This window comes from Tetrao urogallus (genome assembly GCF_951394365.1).
Source record: "Tetrao urogallus genome assembly, chromosome: 9".
Taxonomy (NCBI): domain Eukaryota; kingdom Metazoa; phylum Chordata; class Aves; order Galliformes; family Phasianidae; genus Tetrao; species Tetrao urogallus.
Window position 1 is genome coordinate 15,374,611 of NC_136822.1, and position 13,490 is coordinate 15,388,100.

The 13,490-nt window shown below is 60.8% G+C and overlaps 2 protein-coding genes across 5 annotated transcripts; one reads left to right on the forward strand and one right to left on the reverse strand.

The window, feature by feature from the left end:
* Positions 1 to 269: 269 nt before the first annotated feature.
* On the forward strand, positions 270 to 2,054 carry THPO (thrombopoietin; the record flags this gene model as incomplete). Its single annotated transcript, XM_079539878.1, has 5 exons — positions 270 to 282; positions 1,105 to 1,232; positions 1,338 to 1,424; positions 1,662 to 1,826; positions 1,923 to 2,054. The coding sequence occupies 5 exons, from the start codon at positions 270 to 272 to the stop codon at positions 2,052 to 2,054; spliced, it is 525 nt and encodes a 174-aa protein (XP_079396004.1).
* Positions 2,055 to 3,138: 1,084 nt separating this feature from the next.
* POLR2H (RNA polymerase II, I and III subunit H) lies at positions 3,139 to 4,615 on the reverse strand (the record flags this gene model as incomplete). Of its 4 annotated transcripts, XM_079539532.1 has the most annotated exons (5): positions 3,139 to 3,256; positions 3,375 to 3,458; positions 3,604 to 3,697; positions 4,317 to 4,400; positions 4,543 to 4,615. In XM_079539532.1, the coding sequence occupies 5 exons, from the start codon at positions 4,613 to 4,615 to the stop codon at positions 3,139 to 3,141; spliced, it is 453 nt and encodes a 150-aa protein (XP_079395658.1). The 4 variants fall into 4 exon arrangements, with proteins under 4 accessions (XP_079395658.1, XP_079395660.1, XP_079395659.1 ...); XM_079539534.1 differs by lacking the exon at positions 4,317 to 4,400; XM_079539533.1 differs by lacking the exon at positions 3,375 to 3,458.
* Positions 4,616 to 13,490: the final 8,875 nt, after the last annotated feature.

The following is a 13,490-nucleotide window of genomic DNA, read 5'->3' on the forward strand; positions in this document are numbered from 1 at the left end:
GTCCCCAGGGCCCCCGGAGCACTTTTGCTCGAAGGTCAGCAGCAACACAACAGGAAATCACGCTGCCTCGGCACGGCAGCCGGGCCAGAGTGCTGCGCCGTGCTGTGCTGCCCGAGGGGTGTTCCCAGCCCCCAGTCCTCCATCCCGGCCCGGCGGCTTGCGGGGGGGAGGCCCGCACCACAGCTGCCCTCCATGGAAGGGGGACGGGAGCCGGGGAGCAGCCGCTGGCCCCAGGGCAGAGGATGCAGGGCTGAAGCCCCCAGCAGAGCATGGAGCTGAACAGTGAGTGCGGGGTAAAGGGGATGGGCACGAGTGGGAAGGGGCACTGCTCTGGCAGTGGAAAACCAAATCACAGCCCCAACCTCCCTGGCACAGGCACAGCCATCACCCCACACGTTAGAAGCGAATGCCAAGGGTGCCTCTGGTTTGGCTGGAGCTGCCCACTGCCAGTTTGGCATCTCCCTGTGTCCAGCCTCGGGCAGCAGGTTCTGCCCAATCTTTTTGGGGACAGGTGCAATGCCGAGGTGGTAACAAGAAGGGACACAGGCAGATGGACGAAGGGCTCTCAGAGATGGCAGTCACCAGCATGGAGCTCAGAAGTCAGTCAGCTGAGGGGTGCCTGGGGCAGCAGCATGCCCATGGTGCCAGCTGAGACCACGCACAGGCGAGCCCTCGGCTGCTGCAGTGGCGAGGAGTCGACGTGCACTGCAGGAGGCTGCAGGCAGGGATTCCCCGAAATGCACGTGACATCCAGAGCTGCTCCTGGCATAAACTCCCCAAAGGAAGGCCTGCACAGGGAACACAGCTCAGCTGCCTGCCTGCTTCCCAGGCTGGAGCTGAGCCTAAAATCCAGCACTGATGCTTGTCACTTCCCCCCAGCCTTTCTGCACTGCTGGGAAATCCCAGCTCTGCCCAGAATCATGTCCCCAGAAACAGGAGGGAGACAAGATCCTTCTCAGCCTCCAAAACCTCCTCTTGTCCTACTACAAAGCAATTCCAGACACCACCAGACCAGGCAGAGCAGTTGCTGCTGTAGGCGTTACCTGAGCTGGGGCTCTTTGAGGAGGGTGGCCAGGTGCCCATGGGTATCCCCTTCTTTCCCAGGACTACTGCTCCTCACATCTTTTCTCCTGCACATCAAAGAAGGCCATGCCAGGCCAGTGGGGCTGGTCTGCGACAAGAGACTGATCCAGAAGTACATCGGGGAGGCCAAGGACATGGAGAAGAGAATGGTGAGGAAGCAACGCCTCCCAAAACCCAGTATCAGGCTGGGCTGGCAGGACAGAGCTGGAAAAAACTCCCGGCGTCTCACTACAGCAACTCTTCTCCCCCAACAGAGCGAGTGCCAGGCACTACCCACACTCAGCTGCCCTGTGGTTCTGCCTTTGGTGGACTTCAACATGCGACAGTGGAAAAGCAAATCGGTGAGAGGGGCTGGGAGGATGGTGCTGGGATGCCTGTGGGAGTTGAGAAGGAGCCCCTGGGTAAGCAGAGGGATGCAGTCACCAAACAAGCTGAACAAAAGGCTTGTAGAAACAGTTGGTGGCACAGGAGCATTGTGTGGAGATGAGGTGGAGGATCCTTCCACATCAAGGGTGGGCACGGGAACGATGGGCCTGCAGCCCTGTGCCAGTGGGGTCAGTACACACACTGCTCCACAGGATGAGATCAAGTGGCACGAGATCCTGTGCAACCTGGTGCTGCTGGTGGGTGCTGTGACAGAAGCTCAGGGCCAGGTGAGCCAGGAATGTGGAGCCAATCAGCTGAGACAGCTCTATCGACATGCCAACTCCTTCCTCCTGCTCCTGCAGACCTTTGGCTGGGAGGTGAGGCCTCATCGCGTGAGCAAGGACACCTTCAGGGCAGGTGTCAGCTGGGCATAATGGCATTTGTGACCCCCTCATCTCACTCTTGCCCCTCAGGAAGGGCCCTGCTGCTCCCCAAGCTTCACTGAGCAGACTCAGGTCACTGAGATCTTCCTCACCTACCGACAGTTGGTGCAGGGCAAGCTGCGCTTCTTCTTCCACAACTTGGCTAAGGACTCATGTGACTGAGACTGGGGCAAGCAGGGACCTCCAGCCCAGGGCCTGATGAAGCTGTACACAGGATTCAACACTGATAAGAGGTCAGAGCAATCCCATAGGACAATGAGCCGTGCTCTGGGTGCCCAGGAAGGTGCCACAGGGAAAGGGTTGGCTCCTTTTCCACAAGCCTTTGGCTATCACATGGCTCACAGCCACACCTGTGCAGCACAAGGCACACGCCTTGCTCCTATCAGACTGTGAATGCTTTACAATTAAAGACCTATTTTTCTAAAGGATTGTTTGTGTCTTCCTGTTACCACTGCTGTGGCACTGGACTGGGAAGCATACACCAGCCTCTGGGAAAGGCAGCAGCTGGGGGATATGCTCCTGTTCTCCCCACAGCATCCAGCTCCCTCCTGCGGTGGCTGCCATCTCTGCAGGGCAGCTGGGCTCTGCTAAGGGATGTAAGATGATAACATCCCCTGCTTTCTGGTATCCACCTGCCAATCTCACTGTGCTGAGTTCTGGGGTCACACAGCACCATTCAGGCTAGGACAAGCCCCTACAGGAGCCACAGCCTGCAAGCCACTGTCCCTGATGTGGTAGCTTTGCTGTCTGCTACCACAACACCCTCCTCGAGCATTCCATCTTCATCTACCAGCCTGCCTCCTGGGAAGCCAGCCTCGCCTCTCAGCCACAACAACCACATCTAGAAAACACATAGCAGTTTAATTAAGGAGCCCCACCTGTCTCAGAACAGCACGTTAGAAAATGATGCCCAGCCTTAGCACAGACAGGTGTATGTCCCAGTCCAGCTGCCCCTGGCCAGAGCTGGGGCTAAGCCTGCTTTTGAAGTGCAGGAAGGTGAGAAAAAGATCAGCAGACAGGACCACAGAGCACCCATGGTCTCCACTGAAAATGAGGGACCAGCCCCTACGTGGAAGGGAAACAGTCAGAAAAGACTGGGATGAAAAGGGGGAATGCCCCCTCCTACACCAACCACTGGAGGAGCTGGGCAGCAAAGGTGCTGGGGTGGGATTTGGGGTGATGGTGTCCTATTTGCTCGCCAGCAGAATGTCTCTGGGGCAGGCAGCCCACTGAGGTGCATCATCTCCTAGAAGGCCAACTTCTTCATCAGCAGGTAAACTCTGGAGTCCACTTCAAACCCATGCAGATTGTTTGCATCTCCCTGAAGGCGCATGAGCAGCCCCCCGTAGGACACGTAAGCAGAGCTGGGGCAGGAGGAGAGGAGCGGTGAGAGCAGGGAAACTCATAGGAGACCCAATCAAGACACTGCTGCCACCCCACCACCCTCAGGCAATGCATCCCCATCTGGCAACAGACACTCACAGGCGTGTGGCTGCTTCTGTGGACGTCTCATCCCCCTCGATCCTGTACACCTTGCCATACATCACATACTCGAACTGGTCTGCCCTGAAATGAGATGAGGGGAGCTCAGAGAAGTGCCAGAACTGTCACCCCTCCTCCTTCCCGCAACCCCTAGCAGAGCATCCTCTGGAAGAAGGCACCTCGCAGCCTTTCAGCACCCCAACTCCTCCACCACTGCGAGCCACAGCACCTGGAGGGCCTGTCATCTGTAGGGTTGTACTCCCCATCGTCCAACGTGCCATCCTCATACAGGGTGCTGGCAATGACCAAACGGAATTTGTCACCTGGGAGGAGACAGCAAAGGAGCGGTGTGAAGGCACAGCCAGAGCAATGGCAGTCACAGTGGCAGCTGCAGCACAACTGCAGCAAGGAATTGCCCTGGTGAGTTTATTATGAACCTGGTTCCTGTGTATTCTCCAATAGGATAGCAGAAATTGAGGGAGACGCGTACTCTTATCTCTCCCAACAGAAATTTATCAGCACTGCAGAGCCACCAGGTCAGCACAGCTAATGTTTTCATGGCACACAGCAAGGGAAGTACGTGGAGAGCCTTGGAAAGTTGAGCTTGCCTTGGGCAGGTATGGAAGATCAGCCCCTTCCTCATCTTATTTATGGTAAGTTTTCCATTCAGTTTAGGCACGGAAACCCATTTCAAAAGCTCTCCATCAGGCCCGGTTGCCAGTAGCTAACACAGATTCGCTAAGGGGCATCTCTAGGGGATGGGTCAGACCTGATTCTAAACAAACCCCACAGCGCAATGAGCCCGAACAGAGCTCAGCCCCAGCAGCGCCAGCACCACGCACCCCTGCGACGAAGGACAGCGCAGTACCACGCACACTCCTCTAGCAGCAGGCCAGGCCCCCCTCCTCCCCGACCCCCCTCCTCCCCGTCCCGGCGGCGTACCGAGGTCCACGGGGTAGATCTGGATGTTGACGTCCAGGATGAGGTCCATCTTGAAGGACTCGCTCTCGCAATGCAGGCGAGACACTGCGCAGAGCGGGGCGGTCGGCACAAGGGAAGGCCCGCCGCACCCTTCCCCTCCCACGCCGGCACCGGGGCCGCCCGGAGGCCCGAGTGAGAGTTAAGGGCTCAGGGAAGAAGGGTTGGGAACGGGGGGGTTCCAGCTCACCGCGGTCGAACTTCTTGCCCTCGGGGTCGATATCTTTCACATCGAAGATGTCCTCGAAGAGTATCCCAGCCATGGCGGAGCCGCCTCGCGCCCGCTCCCGCAACGGCGCACGGTGATGACGTGTTTCCACATCCGACACACGCCAGACTGCGGGCAGCGGGGCGGAAGAAGCTTCATGGTGGGCGGGGCTAGACCTACGCCTGCGCGGTGCGGCCGGCAGAGGAGCCCGCGCGGTCTTAGTGCCGTCAGCAGCGCCCCCTGCAGGCTGGGGAGGCGCACTGCGGTGCGTGTGGGGGACGGCAGGGGGCGCTGCGCGGCCGCGGATCGCACGGCGTGGGCCGGGCACGGCGGCGGGGAGCGCGGAGCCGGCGGGCACCTCCCAGCGGGAGCCGGCTCTGAGCGGGGCGTGGGGGCTGCCCCCGGGGACGAGCCGTTCAAGGCCCCCCGGGAGCAGCCGGGGACGGTGCGGCTCTCGCTGCCGGGACGGTGGGGGCAGCGGCGCACCGAGCACCGGGAGGCACGCGGCGTCACGCCTCTGCCCTCACGCGTCACCCCCCACCCTACCAGTGTCACACCCTCACGGTCTCACCTTCTCTCCGCGTCACCCCCCCCAGTGCCACCCAGCCCCCGCTGTCAGCCCCTCTCCATGGGTGACACGAACGGCTCGCTGCGGCCGCGCTGTGCCGCTTGGGTGGGCGGAGGGATGCGCGGGTACAGAGGGACACGGAAGGACAGAATGACACAAAGGACAGAGGGACGCGGCTTGCCGGCCCCGCACCGCTGGGGATGAGGAATCGAGGCTGCGGGTGGCCGCCGCTCGGTGCCCCCGCCCGGAGCCACCTGCCAGGTGCCCGCCGTCGCCTCCTTATCTGGAGCCAAACAAATCTTTCCGGCACCTGGTGCCGCTCTGTGCCCGCAGCACCAGCCCTCACCCCCCTCCCCTGGGTCCCAAGGCTGTGGAGACCCCACAGACCGACTCCAAATGCTCTGCAGTCCCCGGTGCACTGGGATGGTGGGGGCAGATATATTGGGGGAGGGGGGGGAGGTGGAGCACAGCTCTGTCCCTGCCTTAGTGCACCCCAAAACACCCCAGCACACAGTGGGACTCGGTGGGGGTCCCTCCATGTGGCTTCTCCCCAGGTTGAAAGTCCCAGTGCTCATAGTGCTGGGCTCTGTGTGTGTGGGGTGGAGAGGGGAGGGGGAGTTAGCCATGGGGCTGTTATCTTCCACTGATAAATTATACAACATGAGCGTGGCTTTGAACAGCGGCCAGGCCTCCATCCGGCAGGATGGCGCTGGGGGGCCAACACAGTCTCCAGTGATCTCCAATGGGGGGGGGGTGGTGGTGATGGAGATGGGGGACATGGCTTTGGAATGAGGGGCTGATGGGGATGGGAAGCGCGTCCTCTGCACCTCCTGGGGTGCTCAATGGTCCTCAGAAGCAAAGCAGAGAGGCACAGCGGGTGGCAGGACCACGGTGGCATCTGGGTGGTTGGGCAGCCCCAAATCCCTGCCTGCACACCAAATCCCTGCTCTCTCCCCAAAGTCTGCCCGGCTCGGGGTGGGAGCGGTGCTTCAGAGGTGGCTGCGGCCCCTCTTATCTGTGAGCACAAAGGAGCCGCAGCACCGCCCTTATGGAGCAAACAGACGTGGGGAGAGGCTGGGAGGGCCCGTTGGCATTGGGCATTGGGGTGGCACCGTCCCCACATTGCGGTGCTATGGGGTGCAGTGGTGACATCCCCCCACTGAGCAGCCCCCCTAAGGCTGGGGCTGGGCAGGAAGAGACCGAGCCGAAATTAAGCTGTTAATGAGTCTGTCTGTCACCGGGCTGCCAATTACCCATGTGGGTAAGGAGGAGATGATGGAGGTGGCATGGGGCAACCTGGCAGCCCACCCGATCATCCCCTCATTAGCACCGCATAACCCCGAATGAGGGACAAGGCCCTGGGCAGGGATTAGCCCCTTCCCTTCCCTGCTGAGGCCGTGATGGGCGATGAAGGAAGGAAAAAATGAGCTTTGGGGGAAAAATATGTGATAAGTGTCGGTCCTCTGCCCCTGGTGTGCAGGGTCTGGGGAAAGGCCCGTGCCCCACAGCCCTGTCCCTGTCCCCGAATTCCTGCGGGCTGATGCTGACGTCTGTTTTTCCGTGACACCTCAGCCGGTGCTGCAGGGGGGACAGGGCCATCTCCCCACAGCTGTCATCGCGCTGGGCTGTCCCCGTGATGGCCCTTATCAGCGGGTGGCCCTGGGCTGCAGGCTGCGGCCCCCTATCCCATGGTGGTGGGGGGCTGCGTGCCCTTTCCTGCCACCCTCTGTGCCCCACATGGGGTATTGGGGATCTCTGGGGTGCTGGGTCCCATGGTTCTTCCCCAGAACTCACCGATGCATTCCTCCCCCCATCCCAGACCCACCAACCAAACCCTGCCAAGCTGGGTTAGGATGAGAGCTGGGGGATTTCGGAGGGCTCCAAATTAGCTTAATGGCTTTGGAAGACAAACAGATTAGAGAGCTGCAGCGGTCAGGGCAGGGATCAGCTAAATTGGAAGCAGAGGCAGCGCCCCAGTCCCTCCGGTCAGCCCCAGGCCACAGTCCTGCAACACCCACCGGCTTGTCCCCATCACCCCCATCTCTCCCTGCAGTGCTGGGTCACAGCAGTCCCTTCCCTCTGCCCTGGGTTTTGGCCACGTGTCAGCGGCCTCCGGGCGTTGCTGCGCTTCCCCTTCCCTTTCCCTTCCTGTCCATTCCCCGTTCCCCGTGCCCCTTTTCCCTGCCATGTCCCTTTGCACCACTCTTCCCATGCCATGCAGGCAGCAGGGCCACCACTGCCACCGGGTGAGAGGGGACATGAGGGATGCCGGCCATTAGAGGTGCAGGGGGGCATGGGGCTGCTACCAGGGCTCTGTTGGTTTTGGAGTGCCATCTCCCAGCATTACTGGTGAGCTGAGTGCGGCAGGTCTCGGCAGAGCAGCAGGAGGAGGAGGAGGAGGGGAGGAAGGCCGGGTGTGGGGGACAGCCTCCTGCTGCCGTGTCCCCCCCAGCCTCGTCCCCCTCCCACCACCGCTTCCTGCGCGGGCGGCCCAGGGCTGGCGATGAAAGCCGCCCCAGCAGATGTTTCTGGCTTGTTTTCATCTCATTAACCGTTTCCTCTTTTATTATGGGATAAATTATTAATTGTTCGAAGCGAGGAAGAAAGAAAAGAGAAATCCTGACCGAGATCCCGGGAGGGAGGCGGGCATTGAAATGGTACAGCATGGGGAGGGCAGGGGGAAGGGGTCTGTGGGCTACAGGCAGCCCCCCGCAGTGCCCCCAGCCCCAAAAAGAGGCTGGGGGTGTGCGGGGAGCTGCCGGCACCTGGCCTCCATCAGCAGCCACTGGAAGTAACCTGGGCAGACAGGGGCCGGGGGGGGGCTGAGCCACCTGGCACCCGGCACAGACCTCTCCTGCCGCGGCTGAGGATGGACGCACTCATTGCACGCCCCTTCCAGAGCTGTGAAAAGGGGCTCAGCTCCACTTCTGCCCCGTGAAATATTCATGGCCCGCATCTTCGAGTTAATTTAATTGCCCTGATGAGGAGCTGAATAATTTACGCTCTTCTTTGCCGGTGGGTCGGGAGACATCATTAGCGGCTGAGCTGGGAGCAGGGGGATGTGTCCCCGGGGCTGAGGCACCGAGACCCCATGCAGCCCCGCAGCGCTGTGCCTGCAGCCTCCCTCCAGCCCCATCCCGACACGCTGGTCCACAGCCAGCAGGATGAAATATGGCTCCGAGAAGGGGCTGGGGCCGTGCCGGCGCGCTCCGGATTCCTGAGATAACGGGGACAGGCAGGACAGGGACCTTTATTTACATTTTTTTCCCTTGAAATGGATGGAGCCGTTTCTTGGAGGGACCCCGTCTGGCTGCCATGACACCAAGAGGGGCTGTCTGGGGGTGGCCGTGATTTGGGATTCGTTCCCCTGAACCCTGATGCTCATCCTCTGTCCAGGCACCCCATGCAGAGTGGGGCAAACCCCCAATTTTCCCATCCTCCAGCAGAATGTGGGCCCGTTCCATGCCCTCCCTTCTCGCCCAGCCCCATAGCTCAGTGGGAAGCTACATCCCATGCCTGCTTGGTGGCCTGGGTGAAGCCCACAGCAGTACTGCTTTATGGCCACGCCAGGAAATCTGGGGCCAGAGGCCGTGGCCGAGGCAGGGCTGAGCCAGCGGGGCGATAACACCCGCGTTTCCTCCCGGCTGTGCCGCATCCGGCAGCCCCGTGCCGTGGGGTAAAGCAGAGCTGGGGGGCAGAGCCCATCCCCATAGCAGGGCTGGGGTCCTGCAGGTGTGCCCCGCGCCGAGTGCAGCTGTGCCAGGGAGAAGTTTTGCATGGGATGACCCCAAAATGCCCTCTTGCAGGGTCCGGGCTCTGTGCCATGCCCCTCTCCTGGCATCCCTGCTCGGAGGGGCCAGGGTGATCAGGGTGTAATTAAAAACGCAATTAAGCGCTGCCACTTAGCAGAAAAGTCATACAGTTTGGGGATAATTATCTGACAATATAACAAGTTGCCCAACATTAATCAGGCACTGATCTGCTCCTGCAGCTGTGCTCCCACTCTGGCCCCACTTGCTTAATGGCATCGTTTAGGAGACAGCCATAAATCAGCTCCTTATGGGGGGTTGTGGGGGGGCAGCACGGTGTCCCCTGGCCGTGGGACCCTGTTACCTCTGTGCCCTCATTTGGGGGTTTTTGAGTGGGCATCGCCCATGGGTTTGTGTGGGGTACTCTGATGGGGCATCCCAATGGGGTGGCTGTGCTCTGGGGGCACGCTTCCCTCTTCTCTCCCCACGGGAACCCCAGCAGCCCCATGGGAACCCAAGGGATGGGGGTCCTGTGGGGCTGGGAGCTGAATTAGCAGCTCTGAAGGCCATCAGCGAGTGGGGAATTAATGAGTATTTACAGCTTGTGTTTGCCGGCGTTAATGAAGTCCTTGTGCTGGAACAATATTAACTCAGGAGCAGACGGGTCCTCCCCCAGCATCCCTCAGCATCGCCCCTATTCTGGGCAGCCCCAACCTGCATTCAGCTGGTGCATTCAACCAGTGCCCCCATCTTCACACAGTTGCCCCCACGGGCAGCCCCCAAACCCTGCCCATCCCCGTGCGCTCGGGATGGGGACACAGCCCAGCATTGCCCCCACTTCTTAGGGCCGCGGATAAAAGCGGGGATTGTCCCCTTTGTGCCCATGGGCTGGGGAGGGGAACCCAGAGGGAACGCGGCAGCTTAAGGCATTCACTTCTCCCCTCATTCGCCGCTTCTGCCGCAAAATCCCATTACAAAGGGCTTAGCGGCCGCGCCGAGGAAGAGGTCACTTGTGGGGGCCCTCGAGAAGATTTCCCGGCATAAAAAGCGCGAGAAAAGAGCAACCCCGGCGGCACCGCGAGCCACGAGTGTGGCCACCAGCAATGGGAGCACCGAGCCCGCTCTGTTCCCGCTCTGCCCTCCAGGCTGTGCCCGGCAGGACGGTTACAGCACCCAGCTGGGTTAATTCACCTTTATCACCCCAAAAGCAAATAAAATCGGGCTGTGCATTGATCTGCCGGCTTTACGCACGGCCATAAAGCAGCGGTGCGAGCGGAAGGGCGCTGCCAAGTGCCAGCTGTGCCACCCCACTCCTTGTGTCCTGCTTTGTCTCCACAGTGCCACCGGCACCAGGGGACCCAGTATCCAGGCATACTGGGGGCTGCTGGGAGCCCCATGTTGTGTGTGGGGCGCTGGGTTTGTAATGTGGGGTGGGCGCCTGTGGGACACGTGGTGGGTTTTGGACATGGAACACAATGTGTAGGGGTGCAGCGTGCCATGGGAGAGGCATGAGGATGAGGCAGGGACACGGCACAGCTGTGGGGTTGGCACCGCTTTTGTCTGCAGCCGGAGCAAGGCGCAGGCGGTCTCTGAAAGGATCAGGGCGAGCGCCCGGGCGGGATGGAAATGAGCCCCCAGGGGTCCGCCCGACACAAAGGCGCCCGCTGGGGTGGGCCGAGACCTTCCCAGCCCCTCGCCACAGTGTTTGCAAATAGCGGAGGCCACTTCTTGCGGGGCCGCCAGCAGGGAGGGCCAATGGGGCTCCCACACCCCCAGCCCAGCTGTGGGTCCCGCTCTGCCCTATAGTCCCCCATATAGGTAAGGGGCTGCCCTGGTGGCTTTGTTGGCAGCGTGGGCTGCGGAGCCAGGGAAGCGGGGAGGAATGTCCCCACTCAATGCCCACCACGCCGGGGCTGACAGCCCTGAAATCGGGCTGTCACTTCCCGTCTGGACAGCCCTTCACCTCCATTCGCCGTGCCTTGTTAGGATCCCGCCGCATTCAGCCAAGACAAACACTGCACTTAACCCTCCGGATCCCGACGGCCCCTCCCGAGGATGTGGGGCTCTGAGCAACACAGTGGGCACGGGGATGTGCCACCACCGTCGAGACCTCAATGGGATGGCACATCCCAGCAGGGTGGCATCTCCGGAAGCGGTGTTTTAGGGTCACTCCAAGGCCCTCTTCATATCCCCCAAGGGACACCCTTAGCCTGCCCCAAGTCCTCCCTGCAGACCCCACGACCACCCCGAGCCCACAGCCCCCCCAGTGGGACACCCACCCCGCAGCACCCCCTGGCCCCGATGAAAGGGAGCGCAGAGCTTTTCCTTTGACACAATTAAGGAGCGTAGGGTCCCAGCGCCTCGGCCCGCCGCAGTGTGTTAAATTAATGTAGCAGAAAAAATCATTATGCGGGGACACAGATGGAAGTGACCAAGCAGAAAATGCGATGTGCAGCGGCAGAGGACCCCTGTTACCCATGTAAACACAGAGGGGAAGGACGGGTTTCCCAGCGCTGGGGCGAGGAGGTGACCGGGGTGCCCCTGTGCTGGGGCTGGGGCAGAACCCGCACCGCTAGGGCTGATGTGAGGCACTGGGGTGGGAACAGGGAGAGGGGGTCATGGCTAACCCGGGTGTGGGGCACAGGGCCATGCGTGTGGCCGAACCCAGCTCGCAATTACCATGTCATTATGTGCCGGCACAGCCGCGGCTAACGGAGCAGAAAAGCGGCACCCACGGGTAATGGGGTGGTGGGGGTCCCATAGGGACACCTGGCCCCACGTGTGCATGTACCCTCCTGAGCACATGGGCATCCCCTGAGCATCCCTGGCATCAGGGTCACCCCCATGTATGCTGCTTTGTGGCTGTGGGGACCCGCACCCCGCCCAGCAGGGAGTGGGTCCATGGGAGTTCTGCTCCTCGGGTGGCTAAACCCTAGGGGCAGACAAAGCCTGGGGGTGGCACGAAGCTTCTCAGCAAACCCAGGGGGCCCTGGGGCTGCGCCTTGAGCAGAAATCCCGAATATCAGGCAAAGCTGGGCAGGGAAATAACAGGACCTGATGCCACTTCCCTTCTCTCACCACCAGGTCCAACCTACTGCCAAGACACAAGCTGAAACCTCATGTTTTGACCCCATAGTATAGTAAGATTCCAGGTCTGATTTCACACAGGAGCACCCTGGCAGAGCCCTAATACCCCACACGGCTTAATGCAGCCCTCGTTAGCCCCCAGCTGCCCCTGATGGTGAGAAGCTGACCCATGGCTGTACCCCAGGACTAATTAGTGACACGTTGGTTTTTGGTCACCTGAGCTCCCAGTGCTGGCATTGGGGTGCTCCCTCTCGGGGTGACGCTGGGGGCTGCCCTCTGCCCCAGGGCTGTTAGGGTTATCGCTGTGGGGCTGTGTGGGATGATAACCAGAGCTCCCTGCTGTCAGCACAGCGCGGTGTGAGAGCACATGGGGATGCTCCCTGCACCCCATCCCTGCCTTGGGGACACCCTGGGGACAGCGGATCCTCCCCATCGCCCCCCCTCCAGCTTTGTCTCTCCACATTCCCACCCGCCAAATATTCATGCGGGCCCCTTTGCTCCCCGGGGGGCTGCTAATCCCCCCGAAACGGGCCGGGGGATTGTTGACCGAGCTGCCATATCCCTTGAACAAGCAAGTGTGGGCCCCACAGCTGCTAGAGGATTAGCAGCCACCCTTTCACTGCCGTGGGCCCTGTGCCCCTGCTATGGAGCACCTATGGGGCTGCACATGTGCATGCATCTGTGCAAAGCCATCAGCACGCATGTACATGCATGCAAAGGTACTGACATGTGTGTTCACAAATGCAAAGCTACCAGCACACGTGTGCACATGCAAGAGACCCCCCCCCCCCACATCTGCATCATACACACATGCAAACGTGCAGCATGAGGGCACCCATGGGGCAAAACCCCCTGGGTGAAGGTGCTGGGAGCTGCTGGCTATGGGCAGAGGCATTGCGAGGAGCAGCTCCCACGCTCCGGAATTGTGGGTCACCGGAATTACATTAATTAGCTGATGCTAATGGTGGCTAATTAGCAGGCGGCTGTGCTGATGCAGAGCCTGCATGGCTGAGCCATGGAGCCACGCTTTACTCAAGGGTGAGACATGTGCCATCGTAGGGGACAGTGCAGCATGGAGTAATGTCGCCAGCTGAGCTATGGGGATGAAGGCTATCGGGCAGCCCTAAGAGCCCCTGCTGGACTGCCCCCAGCTCTTCTGCTATCTCGAGTGCTCCCTTGGGTCAGGGTGGATGTCTGCACAGACAAGTGGGTGTCACTGGATGCCCAAACCGCTGCCACCTTCATCCTCCCTTATGGAGACCCCTGAGTGCCGGCTGGGTACCCAAGATTAGTGGGGTGGGAAGGGAAAAAGACCCTTTGTTGCGTCTGTCCCCATCCTGGCTGGATGCTCCAAGTGACACATGGTGTTGCTGGGAATTGCAGTGGGTGCCACCCCAGGGATGCCCTGCACCACCCCAAGTGGCAGCCAAGGGGCTGTGGTCAATGCCTCATCCCCATTCCGTGGGGCAGACATCCCCACCTGCCCCTGCTCTGACATTTGGTGGCATTTAGGAGCATTTGGGGGC